The 14,121-nt window shown below is 35.8% G+C and overlaps 1 protein-coding gene across 1 annotated transcript in view; it reads left to right on the forward strand.

Moving 5' to 3' along the window:
- The window catches only part of VPS35 (VPS35 retromer complex component), a 28,750-nt gene extending 15,257 nt beyond the window's left edge, over positions 1-13,493 (forward strand). The window contains exons 9-17 of the mRNA XM_077751276.1: positions 2,797-2,893; positions 2,997-3,145; positions 5,088-5,295; positions 5,700-5,855; positions 8,149-8,271; positions 10,124-10,303; positions 10,784-11,023; positions 12,129-12,272; positions 12,490-13,493. Of these exons, the coding sequence (XP_077607402.1) occupies positions 2,797-2,893; positions 2,997-3,145; positions 5,088-5,295; positions 5,700-5,855; positions 8,149-8,271; positions 10,124-10,303; positions 10,784-11,023; positions 12,129-12,272; positions 12,490-12,669 (1,477 nt within the window). The 3' untranslated portion in view covers positions 12,670-13,493. The remainder of the gene's footprint in view (positions 1-2,796; positions 2,894-2,996; positions 3,146-5,087; positions 5,296-5,699; positions 5,856-8,148; positions 8,272-10,123; positions 10,304-10,783; positions 11,024-12,128; positions 12,273-12,489) is intronic.
- Positions 13,494-14,121: the final 628 nt, after the last annotated feature.

The raw sequence follows: 14,121 nt of genomic DNA on the forward strand, positions 1-14,121 counted from the left end.
AGGCTTAGCAGCAGACGTGGAGATGATGAATACTCTTGTTTTTTAATTTTTTTAAATGTTTGTTTATTTTTGAGAGAGAGAGAGCAAGCACAAGCAGGGGAGGGGCAATCAGAGAGAGAGAGAGGGAGACACAGAATCTGAAACAGGCTTCATGCTCTCATCTGTCAGCACAGAGCCTAAAGTGGGGCTCGAACTCATGTGCCGTGAGATCTTGACCTGAGCCAAAGTTGGATGTTCAACTGACTGAACCACCCAGGTGCCCCATGAATACTCTTAATCTAGACATTTAATTGGCAAAGTCATACAGATCCATTATTTAAATCTTATAAATCCAAAGAACAAAAAATTTTTTTTATAGTAATGAAAGAGACCTTTTAGTGGGAACTGATTTGATTTGGAGTTGTTGTTTTTTTTTTTTTAATCAAGTATCCATTAGATATAGATGATTAAGAATGTTCAGGTAATCACTCTATCATCACATTTTTTTAAAGAAGAATTTTGAAATATTAAATATGTTTGGTAAATTCCTTTTAGGCTTAAATTTTACTTCTTTAGCCACTGGTCTTGGTTGAAAGTATATAACTTTGCCTTTGATAATGGTTTTAATGAGTGCTTGCTTGGCAACCATGCTGAGTGCCAGGATATAATAGGTATGCTGCTTGTGAGCTTACATATCATTGACATAATGAAACCAGAAACCCAAGTGAAGATTTATTTTTGCAAATACTTTTTGTTATATTTTACTTACCTAAGTTATTAAAGTCTGAGAATTTATATAGCAAATTCTCCAAATTATCTGTTCAAACCTGGGCAGCAAGAATTATTTGCAAGTTGGACATACTCTTAAGGGAAGCTAATAATGGAATATATCTTTTAAAAATTGCTCTTTAAAATCATGGCTGTTGAATGCATTTGTTACTTTAATGCATTTTTATCCATATCTACTTGATTAGGCTTCAAAGCATATGACAAAATTGGCCTATTGAAGAGATCTGTGGTATAGTATAAAATATGGTATATGTAGTAAGAATTCAGTGAAATAAGACATCAAACACAAAACTATTTAGTTAAAAATGAATTGATCACTTTCTTACTAAACAAAAATAAACTCAAAATGGATTAAAGACCTAAATGTGAGACCTGAAGTCATAAAAATCCTAGAAGAGAGTACAGGCAGTTATTTCTCTGACATTGCCCATAGCAACATTTTCTTAGATATGTCTCCTGAGGCAAGGGAAATAAAAGCAAAAATAAACTATTGGGACTATATCAAAATAAAAAGTTTCTGAGACACCTGGGTGGTTTAGTTGGTTAAGCATCTGACTCTTGATTTGGGCTCAGGTCATGATCTCAAAAGTTCATAGGACTGAGCCCCATGTCAGGCTTGGTGCTAGTGCAGAGCCTGCTTGTGATTCTCCCTCTTTCTCTGCCCCTTCCTTCCTTGCTTGCTCTTTTTCTCAAAGTAAATAAATAAATAAATAAACTTAAAAAAAAGTTTCTGCATAGTGAAGCAAACAATTAAACTAAAAGGCAACCTACTGAAGAGAAGATATTTGCAGATGACATATCCAATAAAGGGATAGTATCCAAAATCTATAAAGAAATGATAAAACTCAATACTCAAAAACAATCCAATTTAAAAAAATGGCCAAAGTCATGAACAGACATTTCTCCAAAGAAGACATACAGATAGCCAACAGACATTTGAAAAGATGCTCAATATCTTTCATCATCAGGGAAATACAAATCAAAACTACAATGAGATGATACCTCACACCTCTCAGAATGGCAAAAATGCAGGAAACAACAAATGTTGGTGAGGATGTGGAGAGAAAGGAACCCTCTTGCACTGTTGATGAGAAATGCAGACTGGAATAGCCACTGTGAAAGACAGTATGGAGGTTCTTCAAAGACTTAAAAACAAATCTACCCTACCATCCACTAATCACACTACTGCGTATCTACCCCAAAAATACAAAAACACTAATTTAAAGGGATACATACAACCCTTTGTTTATTGCATCATTATTTACAATAGCCAAATTATGTAAGCAGCCCATGTGCCCATGGATAGATGAATGGGTAAAGAAGATGTGTTCTATATACATACATTTAGCCATAAAAAAGAATGAAATCTTGCTATTTGCAATGACATGGATGGAGCTAGAGAGTATTAAGCTAAGTGAAAGAAGTCAGAAAAAGACAAATACCGTATGATTGCACTCATGAAATTTAAGGGAAAAAAAACAAGTAAGCAAAGGAAAAAAGATGCATCCCAAGAAACAGATTCTTAACTGTAAAGAATAAACTGGTGGTTACCAGAGAGGTGGTGGGTACAGGAGATGGGTAAAATAGGTGATGGGGATCAAGGAGGGCACTCTTCATGAGGACGGGATGATATATGGAATAATTTAATTACTATATTGTACACTGAAACTGATATAACACAGTTGTACTGGAATTAAAAACTTAATTAAAAAATGAATGGAGGGAATGGCTCCATTCCACATCCTTTTTCAAAATCTTTTTTAGTGTTCTAGGGGAAATACCTTATAGAAAATACAGTAATGCCAAAAGCAAACTGAGGGCTGATGGGAGTGGGGTGGAGGGGAAGGGGGTTAATGGGCATGGAGGAGGGCACTTGTGGGGATGAGTGCTGGGTGTTATATGGAAACCAACTTGACAATAAACTATTAAAAAAAAGAAAGAAAATACAGTAAAGTATAAAGAATTAAGTGTCACCCTTGATCCCACTTCTCAAATCTCTGTATTTGTTAAGATTGTTTTCTTTTTCAGATTAGCTTTATTTGCTCACCGTGAAGATGGACCTGGAATCCCAGCAGATATTAAACTTTTTGACATATTTTCACAGCAAGTGGCTACAGTAATACAGGTTTGAATGGCTTTTCTAAATTCTCAAAATTTGGAAACTTGTCAGCTGGTTGATCCCGTTGTGATTATTTAAAATAAATTCTGTGGTTTTCTAAATATTTCAGTCTAGACAAGACATGCCTTCCGAGGATGTTGTGTCTTTACAAGTCTCTCTCATTAATCTTGCTATGAAGTGTTACCCTGATCGTGTGGACTATGTTGATAAAGTTCTGGAAACTACAGTGGAGATATTTAATAAGCTCAACCTTGAACAGTAAGTCAAAGTTACATTAAAAAAAAATTTTTTTTTTAAATTTATTTCTGAGAGAGAGAGAGAGAGACAGTGTGAGTAGGGGAGGGTCAGATAGAGAGGGAGATACAGAATCTGAAGCAGGCTCCAGGCTCTGTCAACAGAGCCCGACGCGGGGCTCGAACCCACAAACCGTGGGATCATGACCTGAGCTGAAGTCGGGCGCTTAACCGACTGAGCCACCCAGATGCCCCAAAGTTACATTTTTTTAAAACCTCATAAAACACTTTTTTAATCCCAGATTTGTTTTCTTAATTGCTTTTGGAAATGTTAGCATTTGTCTGAAGCATTTGTTAGATTCATTGCATGGTGTTAACCAGGGCAGAAAGTGCCAACCAATGCCTTGATTGTGTACAGTGATCAAGTAGTGGCACTCATGGAGTATAACCAGTATTTCCATTTCAGAATATGAATGAGTTTTCAAACTGGTAAGGAAATTAGTAGTTGACCTTTGAACAGTGTTGGGGTTAGGAGCATTGACCTGTACAATTGAAAAACTGCTTATAACTTTTGACTCCCCCAAAACTTTACTGATAGCCTACTGTTGACCAGAAGCCTTACTAATAAAAAACAGTCAATTAACATGTATTTTCTATGTTCTATGTATTGTGTACTATAGTCTTACAATCAAGTAAGCCAGAGAAAATAAAATGCTATAAGAATATTACAGGAAGAGAAAATACACTTCATAGTACTGTACTGTATGTATAGAAAAACATGTATAAGTGGGCCTGCACAATTCAGATCTCTGTTCATGGGTCAACTGTGTTTATGTTAAGCAGTGTTTCCATAAGAAGTGATTTCCTGCAGATGAATAAGTTGTGAAAAAGTATAAACAGCTATGTATTTAAGGTGTGGAAGTTAAATTGGTTTAAAAACTTTTTCTATTTTGAGCTTTGATTGTGGTGTCATCAAGGAAAATCGATTTTGTTGGCCTACTTGGGAGCTTCCTCAACTATGCTGTCCTAGTCTGTGGCATCCTCTAGTGGCCACTGTGGGCAGTTCTTATCTCTACCTTTTCACCAGCAGTTCCCCTACTGTCCCGTCCTGCACTGCATCTGAACATGGGGTCAATTATTTTTAATAATTAAAAACTATATTTTTAATAATAATTTTACTTCATACCATCCTTTTCCTTTCCATCTCCTTTCTGGTGGTGTGGTAACATCAGGAAGATTTCTCATTTTCCTTTTACCTCCTTTTATTTGCCACTCCCTCCCACCCTTTTTTGGTTACTTCCATTTTTTGTGAAATGAAAAACATTCCAGGTCTCGAATGTTAAATATGAGAGAAAATTAAATTATGTATTCCCCCACCCCCCATGTATTACCCCATGTAAGTTTTAAAGTAAAATTAGACAATGTAAGGAATTAGAAATCCCAACCTCTAAAGGTCTTATAAATGCCTCATCTCCACAGAATACTCCTATTAGCTACTACCTTAAGTTTAGCCTGCTTTGCCTTAATGACCAACATCTGATGCACAAGAAACAGTTTGCTTTGTGGAGTTGCTACTTTTGCATGAATTTTTCTTACTACTTATTTTCATCAGGAATATATAGTATTTTTGGCTACCCAGGAACTTAACTACTACTTAAAATACTTTCCTTAGAAATGTGAAATTCTAGATAGTCATTTTACCTTGAGCTGTACAAGTTGAGTACACATTGAGTTGGGGACTGTTAACATCTTATTTGTATAATGGAAAATTAAGAGATGAATACATATTCATGGACATCTCTGTCTTCTCAGAAGAAGGTCATTGGAGTATTTCAACATGGTGTGACTCACTTGACCTATTTCCTTTAATGTATAAATGAAAATTTTCAAATTTTTATGCAATAAGTTATTTGTATATATAGAAAGTTGATTTTACTCATTAAATGGCTATTGTTTGTCTTTTTTAGTATTGCTACCAGTAGTGCAGTTTCAAAGGAGCTCACCAGACTTTTGAAGATACCTGTTGACACTTACAACAATATTTTAACAGTCTTGAAATTAAAACATTTTCACCCACTTTTTGAGTACTTTGACTATGAGTCCAGAAAGAGCATGAGTTGTTATGTGCTTAGTAATGTTCTGGATTATAACACAGAAATTGTCTCTCAAGACCAGGTAAGAGAATACCGACATGTTATATTAGGAAAACAGACAATGTAGTTAGGATTTTAGATCTTGAGAAAGACACATGAAATGGGAGGAGAGAGTAATTTAATACTAAAAAAGGTTATAATCAGCTATTCATTATATAAATCAGAAATATAAAGAAGAAATTAACTTATAATTATAACTTTAATTATAATCCTATCAGTAAGAGAATATTACTGTAAATTAATATTTGGTGCATCTCTTTCCAAACTCTTGTCTATATCTGTGTCAACATATGTAAACTTTCTTATAATAAAAGGAATTATATTGTTAATACTGTTTGGTAACTTTATACAACTAGAAACACATTTGATAGTGATTTTATATGCTGATAGTTTCACTTCAGTGGGTTTCTGTGTCTCATGTTATAGGTGGATTCCATAATGAATTTGGTATCCACATTGATTCAAGATCAGCCAGATCAGCCCATAGAAGACCCAGATCCAGAAGACTTTGCTGATGAGCAAAGCCTTGTGGGCAGATTCATTCATCTTCTACGGTCTGAGGACCCTGACCAGCAGTACTTGGTATGAGTAACTCAATTATCATACGCCTTCAACAGCTCCATGAGATCACATGGAGATGTGCCTTAAATGGTCTAATGCAGCTGTGGCCTTAGAAGATTTTTAAAAAATTGCGGCTGAATAAAAGATTAAGTGACATCCATGGACTTTTACTTTATATATAAATGCATAATCGTGGGAACAAGTTGGTTTCTCTAGTTTCATTGAAGACTTCTAAGAATTACAGAAAGCCCATCTTCCTTTAGTTGGGTGTTCAGTATTCATTGCATGTTTGTTTTCTTTTTCAGCTGTGCTGCTTTTAGAATTGTCCAGTGTTTATTATAATATTTAAAATATGAGCAACAGTCCTTATATTCAATTATATTTATGTTTCCAAATATAAGTTGTATGTGTTTGCCGCATTGAAAATGTATGAAAACACTTTAAAATTCAGATTGTCTTTTTCTTAACCTCTCTTTCCTGGTAAAGAACAATCAATTGAAGTTCTCCCTTTATCATAGTCCTCAACAAATCTTTGTGAAATGAATAACATGTTGCCTGAGTAGGAATATTGGTGACTGATACCAGATGATTTGTTTTAATGAAAGGTAGCACAGATGGCTGTTTTATTATTGTTTGGAAAAGGTGTAGTTTAACTGTTGTTAGATGCATGAGGCTTTATGGTTAGACTGCTATAATGGGGAACATTTTTATTTGAGGTTGAGTCCTGACTTTCTCCTATTGATTTCTTTTGTTGTAGTTCACACTCTTGTAGTCGTTCATAAGCAGTGTGAAAAAGAAGCTCATTTCTATTGGCGATAAGATAGTCTTTGACTTGGCTTAACGATAAATATTCTGGGCATTCCAGTGTCACATTCTGTGCACTGTGTGTGATCTGTACACGGTGACTGGCTGATTGTTTAAATATTTTAACTGATTCCCTTATGTTTGTGTCTCACATACATACATGCCTGTATTGGTTTTCACTTTTTGTTGCATACCAAATGCAGTAGTAGGAAGTAATGCCTTCCACATCTAGTCAATTGATTATGCCTATGTACTGAGAATTAAGGCAAAGATTATTAGCTCTGACCTTCTCAAGGGGGAATGCATTCTCTATCTGTCTACATTGTATCAGAGGATATTTTGTGAATACAGAATCTGAATATGTCACAGTGTGTCACACATAGTAAAAGATATTTCATGAATATTTGTGTTTTTTCTGAAAAACCTGATGTTTCACAGTGGCTCTTTTTAAAGTACATTGCCATTTCTTTTGACTTTAATGGTATTTTTCCCCCTGAATTAGGAGGTATAACATATCAGCAATGTGCATACAGCTATTTTTGCATCCTACTAATAGCCAACATTTTCTGAGCCTTTGTCAGGAGCTGGTAACACTTCAAATGTTATTTGAACACTTGAAATATTCTACCCCATTTTTCAAATGAAACTTTTATAGCTAAGAGAAGGTAAATAATTTACTCAGGGTCACTCAGGTAGTTAAGTGTTAGAAAGTATTTTCTTTATTTTTTATTTAAAAAAAATTTTTTTAATGTTTATTTTTGAGAGAGACAGACAGACAAAACATGAGCAGGGGAGGGGCAGAGAGAGGTAGGGAGACACAGAATCCAGAACAGGCTCCAGGCCCTGAGGTGCCATGAGTTCATGACCTGAGTGGAAGTTGGACACTTAACCAACTGAGCCACCCAGTGCCCCTAATTTTATTCTTATTTATTTTTTATTTTTTTAAGTTTATTTATTTTGAAAGAGACGGAGTGGGTGTGCCAATGGGGGAGGAGTGGAGGGGAGAGAGTCGGGAGGTAGAGAATTCTAAGCAGGCTGTGTACTGGCAGCACAGAGCCTGATGTGAGGCTTGAACCCATGAACTGTGAGGTCATGACCTGAGCTGAAGTCAAGAGTTGGACTTGAGCCACCTACTGAGCCACCCAGGTGCCCCCAGAGCCTGTAGTCTTTATCAACACAGTGTACTTTGTACATGTGTTTATGAAAATATATTTACATCTGTCTCTGTGTCTACTTGTGTAACCTTGGGCAGATTATGCAACCTCTTTGAACCTCAAGCTTCTTCATTTGTGAAATGGGGTTACTATCTGTCTTGGTTGTCATGTCAATTGTATTGACTCAGCGAGATAAATGTAAAGCATCTACTGTGAAGCCTGCTATATCAGATGCAGTCAAAAATGGTAGTAATGACGATGAGTAGAGACCTCATTTAATTTTATAAATGATTAATCATAGTGCAGGAAAGATTAATGTTTTGGGGTGGGGTTTTTCTGTGTTTTTTTGGGGTCAGATTTTAAACACGGCACGAAAACATTTTGGAGCTGGTGGAAATCAACGGATTCGCTTCACACTGCCACCTTTGGTATTTGCAGCTTACCAGCTGGCATTTCGCTACAAAGAGAACTCTAAAGTGGTGGGTTTACTTTTAAGTATGTCACTATTTTTTTCTTTTTTTCTTCATCTGTTCTTTGTTATTTATTATATAAACTTTCAGACATAAACAAAAATAGACAATTGTATAATTAATTCCAGTTTCAGTAAGTCAGTTCATTATGCATCCTGTATTAGGTATTCCTAAGAGTGGTGTTGGTAGATTGCATAGTAGCTGAGAGATCACATAAAAAACCTAGAAATGGAAGATTAAAACAGTATAAATTTATGCTAGGAATTTTTCCTGTATTTAAAGATTATTTGTGAGACATTGATAAGTTTATTATAGAATTGGCTCAGAGCACTTTAGTTAAGGAATAATTTTACTTTCATAGGGTGTCTACCAGTTCTAAAGTGATACAGTTATCTCATGTAGAGGTTGTAAGTACATAACAGGTAAGGTCTGATTCATCGTAGCTTGGCCTAATGAAAGGGCCTGACATTGCATAATAACCTGTCTCCAAAAGCCTAAAATTAAATTATTTTATGAATCGTGTACATTTTTTATGCACTTATTCTTAAGCAGAATCATGGCTTAAGTCATTAATGATACAGTTTTATAGAAAATACTAAAATATGGTATGCCTGATAGTTGGACAGTCAGTTACTGTTAAGGAGTAAGCCTCAGTAAACTTACTTTTCTAATAGTGGAGAAATAAGGTTCATTTAGTAGACGTGCAAGCATGACATAGCAGCTTTTGGCCAGTTTTTATTATGCCAGCCACTCATTTAGTCCCCTTTCCAGCATTCTATGTATAGATTTTGGTAAATGTAACAATGGAAATAGCAGCCAGCATTTACCATGTGCCATATACTATGCCGAGGACTATGCATTTAATCCTTGTAGCAAGTCTATACTATTATCTGATTTAAAAAATGAAAAGAATTGGTTGCTTTAATAAGAAATTTAGGTGGTAAAACATGGATAAAATATTTAACCTCACTAGTAATTATAACAATGAACCTCTATTATACAAATAAAACTGGTAGAAAAGAAAAATAAGGTTCAGCAGTGGCAATGTTGTGATGACAATTTTTATATAGTAAAGGTGGGTATGTGAAATAGTACAGTGTTTCTAGAAAACTTTGGAAGTATGTAAATAGAGCCTTAAAAGAGCTAATAATTCTAAGAATATATACTAAGGAAATAATTAGGGATTCAATAAAGGATTATACAGAGCATTCATTGTGATATTGCAGATTATTTCCAAAAGGGAGTAGTTAAGTAAATTATGCCATATCCAGTTTGTGAAATATTTTCTAGTCATTAAAATAATTTCTAGTAACTTAGAATCATGAGGGAAAGTGTTAAGACAAGATGAGTGAAGGAAAAGTAGTTTGGTGCAGTTATATGCATCATGAACCCAATTTAACTCTTCTGGTGAGTTACTTGGGAGTAGAAAACAAAACCAGAACAAAGATCCTAGTTATGTTATATTTGCATAGACAAAATAGACATTAACATCAGGATGTCATTAGTGATTATAGCTGGGTGGTGGATTTAGGGATGATTTCAATTTTTTAAATTCTTTGGTTTATTCTACTAATTCTGTCCATTTGGGGTATGTGTTGATTTTCTGATGAGAAAAAACAAATGCCAAATATACAAAAATTTTAAAGCCAGTAACTACAAATTGATGTTTTGAGAAGACATTGTGCTTGATTCATTTGTGTGCTTCATAAATGAGACCAAGAAGGAGGATACCAGGAGATCCCTGAGCTCACCTTTCTTGCTTTCCCAGTTTGTTCTAAAGACATTTCACATAAAGTGAATATTCTTGAACAAGTTACTCTTGAAAGTAAAGTAATTTATACTATTTTTTTTTTCCTTTTAGGATGACAAATGGGAAAAAAAATGCCAGAAGATTTTTTCATTTGCTCACCAAACTATCAGTGCATTGATCAAAGCAGAGCTGGCAGAATTGCCCTTAAGACTTTTTCTTCAAGGGGCTTTAGCTGCTGGAGAAATTGGTTTTGAAAATCATGAAACAGTAGCATATGAATTTATGTCCCAGGTGATGGTCTGGTCTTTCTGTGTTGTTTAACCAGTTTTGCTGTGTTCAGCCACCTGTCTGTAGTTACACTGGTTAGTGCACATGGATTTTCTCTTCACTGAATTTGTAACTACACCTTTCCCACCATCTTGGAACTCCTTAATACTATAGTCAAAATGATTGATTTGGAACAGGAAAATTGATCAGTTACTGGGTGCTAATGAGATTTAAGATTTCCATGTGAGCCCAGGTAAAAGTGTTTCATGGGGTAAAAAGTTCCTTTATTCAGCTTGAAAACTCTGGGTTAAGCAAAAGTTGAAACAAGCTTCTTTGTTGGAAGTTGCAAGTATCTTTCCATACCAGCTGTCTTGTGCCTCTGCAAGGGAGGGGTCAGCATCTTGTGTACTGAAGCATCTGACAAGACGGGGATTTGGTGGGAAGTACTTTAGAAAATGCTCAAGCAGATAGTAGTAAAGGTCTCTTCTGCTTCTTGTTCACCAGGCATTTTCTCTGTATGAAGATGAAATCAGTGATTCCAAAGCACAGCTTGCTGCCATCACCTTGATCATTGGTACTTTTGAGAGGATGAAGTGCTTCAGTGAAGAGAATCATGAACCTTTGAGGACTCAGTGTGCACTTGCTGCATCCAAACTTCTGAAGAAACCTGATCAGGGCCGAGCTGTGAGCACCTGTGCACATCTCTTCTGGTCTGGCAGAAACACAGACAAAAATGGGGAGGAGGTAAGGAGGGAGGTCATTCCTAGTCATGTTATAGAAGAGGGGATTGTTAGCTGGAAATAGCTACCATGACCTTGTGCATTTGGAGTGCTTGGAAACCTGACAAAGAAATTGCTTTCTTTATTAAAATAAATGAAATGGACAGTAATGTATAATGTATAGAGAGTTACATGCTGTGGTGAAGCCCCACTTTAAAGATATTGTAACACAGAAAGTATATACCTTTAAAAAGTATACATAATAGGGGCACCTGGGTGGCTTAGTTGGTTAAGCGTCCGACTTTCACTTAGATCATGATCTCACGGTTCGTGGGTTTGAGCCCCGTGTCGGGCTCTGTGCTGACTGCCAGCTCAGAGCCTAGAGCCTGTTTCAGTCTGTGACTCCCTCTCTCTCTGACCCTCCCCTGCTCACGCTGTCTCTCTCTCTCTCTCCTAGAAATAAATTAAACATTAAAAAAAAAAAAAGTATACATAATAAGGGTGCCTGAGTAGCTCAGTTAAGTGTTTTGATTCTTGATTTCATCTCAGGTCATGATCTCATGGTTGTGAGATCAAGCCTTATGTCAGCCTCCATGCTGGGTGTGGAGCCTGCCTAAGATTCACTCTCTGGCTCTCCCCAGCTCACATTCTATCTTAAAAAAAAAAAGAAAAGAAAAAACAGGGTATACATCATAAATTAATATAAAACATTTAACATATAAATATGTAAAATAGGGGCATCTGGGTGACTCAGTTGGTTTCGTACTGTTGATATCAGCTCAAGTCATGATCTCGTTGTTTGTGAGTTTGAGCTCCACTTTGGGCTTTGCACCGACAGTGTGGAGCCCGCTTGGGATTCTCTTTCTCCTTAGCTCTCTCTCCCAAATTAAATAAATAAACGTTTAAAAAATGGATACTCCTTAAAAAAATAAATATGTAAAACAAATACAATTGTTTTAAGATATAGCTGTGTCTTAAAAAAAAATGAAGAGGATTTAAATTTGTTGTGTACCTTAAAAAAGAGCCACCGTAGGGTTCTGTTTATTTCTTTTTGTGAAATGGGACATTTGTGTTTCATTAATTCCTTTAATACTCTCCCTCCACCCCCAATCCCCTCACTTTTATTCTAGCTTCATGGAGGCAAGAGGGTAATGGAATGCTTAAAGAAAGCTCTGAAAATAGCAAATCAGTGCATGGACCCCTCTTTACAAGTGCAACTTTTTATAGAAATTCTGAACAGATATATCTATTTTTATGAAAAGGAAAATGATGCGGTAAGTAAACTATAATAAAATATTGTTAGTGAACTAATTTTTCCCTTCCTGCTTTTCAGAGATTTGATACATATTAAAGATTATCATCTTGATACTTTTTGTTTGTTTAAGAATGTCAGAGTTTAGAGAATGCACCTACTACTCTCTCTTATTCTCTAGTATCCTTTATTTTTTATGGTATATGCTTGATTATGAAACTGTGCATGTTCTTTTGTAGGTCACAATTCAGGTTTTGAACCAGCTTATCCAAAAGATTCGAGAAGACCTCCCAAATCTTGAGTCCAGTGAAGAAACAGAGCAGATTAACAAACATTTTCATAACACACTGGAGCATTTGCGCTTGAGGCGAGAATCGCCAGAATCTGAGGGGCCAATTTATGAAGGTCTCATCCTTTAAAAAGGAAACCAGCTCACCATACTCCTTTCCATGTACATCCAGTAAGGGTTTTATTATACTAGGTTTCCCTTCCATAGATTGTGCCTTTCAGAAATGCTGAGGTAGGTTTCCCGTTTCTTACCTGTGATGTGTTTTACCCAGCACCTCCGGACACTCACCTTCGAGACCTTAATAAAGTTATTCACTTCATAAGTGCTCAATCTGTCTGTTCACCCCAGGTAGCATGATTGATCTGCTATTTAAAACTCCTGTGATCTATTAAAAAAAACAAAAACAATGAAAAACCCAACAATAATAACAACAAAAAACAGCAAACCATCACTTATCTCAGCTACTAATGAAGTCCTTCTTCCTTTACTTTGTTTTGTTGGTTGTGTAATTGCCTTCATTACTTGGAAGTACTAACCTGAAAGTGTCTGTCTCTGTTCTCTAGTCCAATTTGAGATTAATTTAGAGGAAAGGGATACTGTATGTGAAATTCAGCTTGGGTTTTTCCCTACGTGCAAAATAAGGCCATGTGTAATATTTTCCCTAAAACTAGAATATATTAATGCATGTCTGAGAATTTTAAAGCACCATGGTCAAAACCAAAAGCTATATTTTGCATATTTGGACTCTGTCATTCATTAAGAACCTTTGTTTTCCTCTGGGCATATTTATCAAAATAATTTTGTTCTAAATAGTATAAAATAGGAAATTTGTGATCAATATAATTTATGTATAACCTTCATTGTAAATTTAAGGGGAAATGCATCGTACAATTACCATGATTTTTTTTTTTCTTTTTTTGCACTAGTGAAACAATAAAGTTGCTATTAACAATTTTGGACTTTTTACCCTTTCATGCTAGATTTATAGGAGTTAGTAGAATGCCTGTGGAGTTTAATGGACAATCTTACATTACAGCACTGTAATTACTTATATTACACTCATATTACTTATATTACAGCATGTGATAACTTATATTACAGCTGGTTCATTTTAAGCACTTCTTGAGCAAGGCACCGTCTACTCTTCTGTTTATACCCATTTGCTTTCCTTGGCCTTATCCTGTTCTCCTTAGGCATGGTACCTCATTAATTCCCAAAAGGCTCACCACCTTTATCTGTCATGTAACAAATTATCCCAAAACTTAGTGTGTTGAAACAACAGACATAAATCTCATAGTGTTCTAGCTTAGGATGTCTCAAGATTTTGGCTGGAGCTGCAGCCACCTGAAGGTTTGGTTGGGGCTGGCTTCCAAGCTTATTCACGTAGAGGGCTCTGTTCCTTTCCTTGTGGGCCTTACAAGGGCAGGTAGAGTGTCCTCATGACATAGCAGCTAGCTTCCCCAAAGTGACCCATGTGAGAGTGGAGAAATAGGAAACCATATGCCTTTATATGACCTGATCCTGGAAGTGACATACTGTTGCTTTTGCCTTATTCTGTTTGTTTGAAGAGAGTCACTAAGTC

Source organism: Crocuta crocuta, unplaced genomic scaffold (assembly GCF_008692635.1).
Source record: "Crocuta crocuta isolate KB4526 unplaced genomic scaffold, BGI_CrCroc_1.0 scaffold124, whole genome shotgun sequence".
NCBI lineage: Eukaryota > Metazoa > Chordata > Mammalia > Carnivora > Hyaenidae > Crocuta > Crocuta crocuta.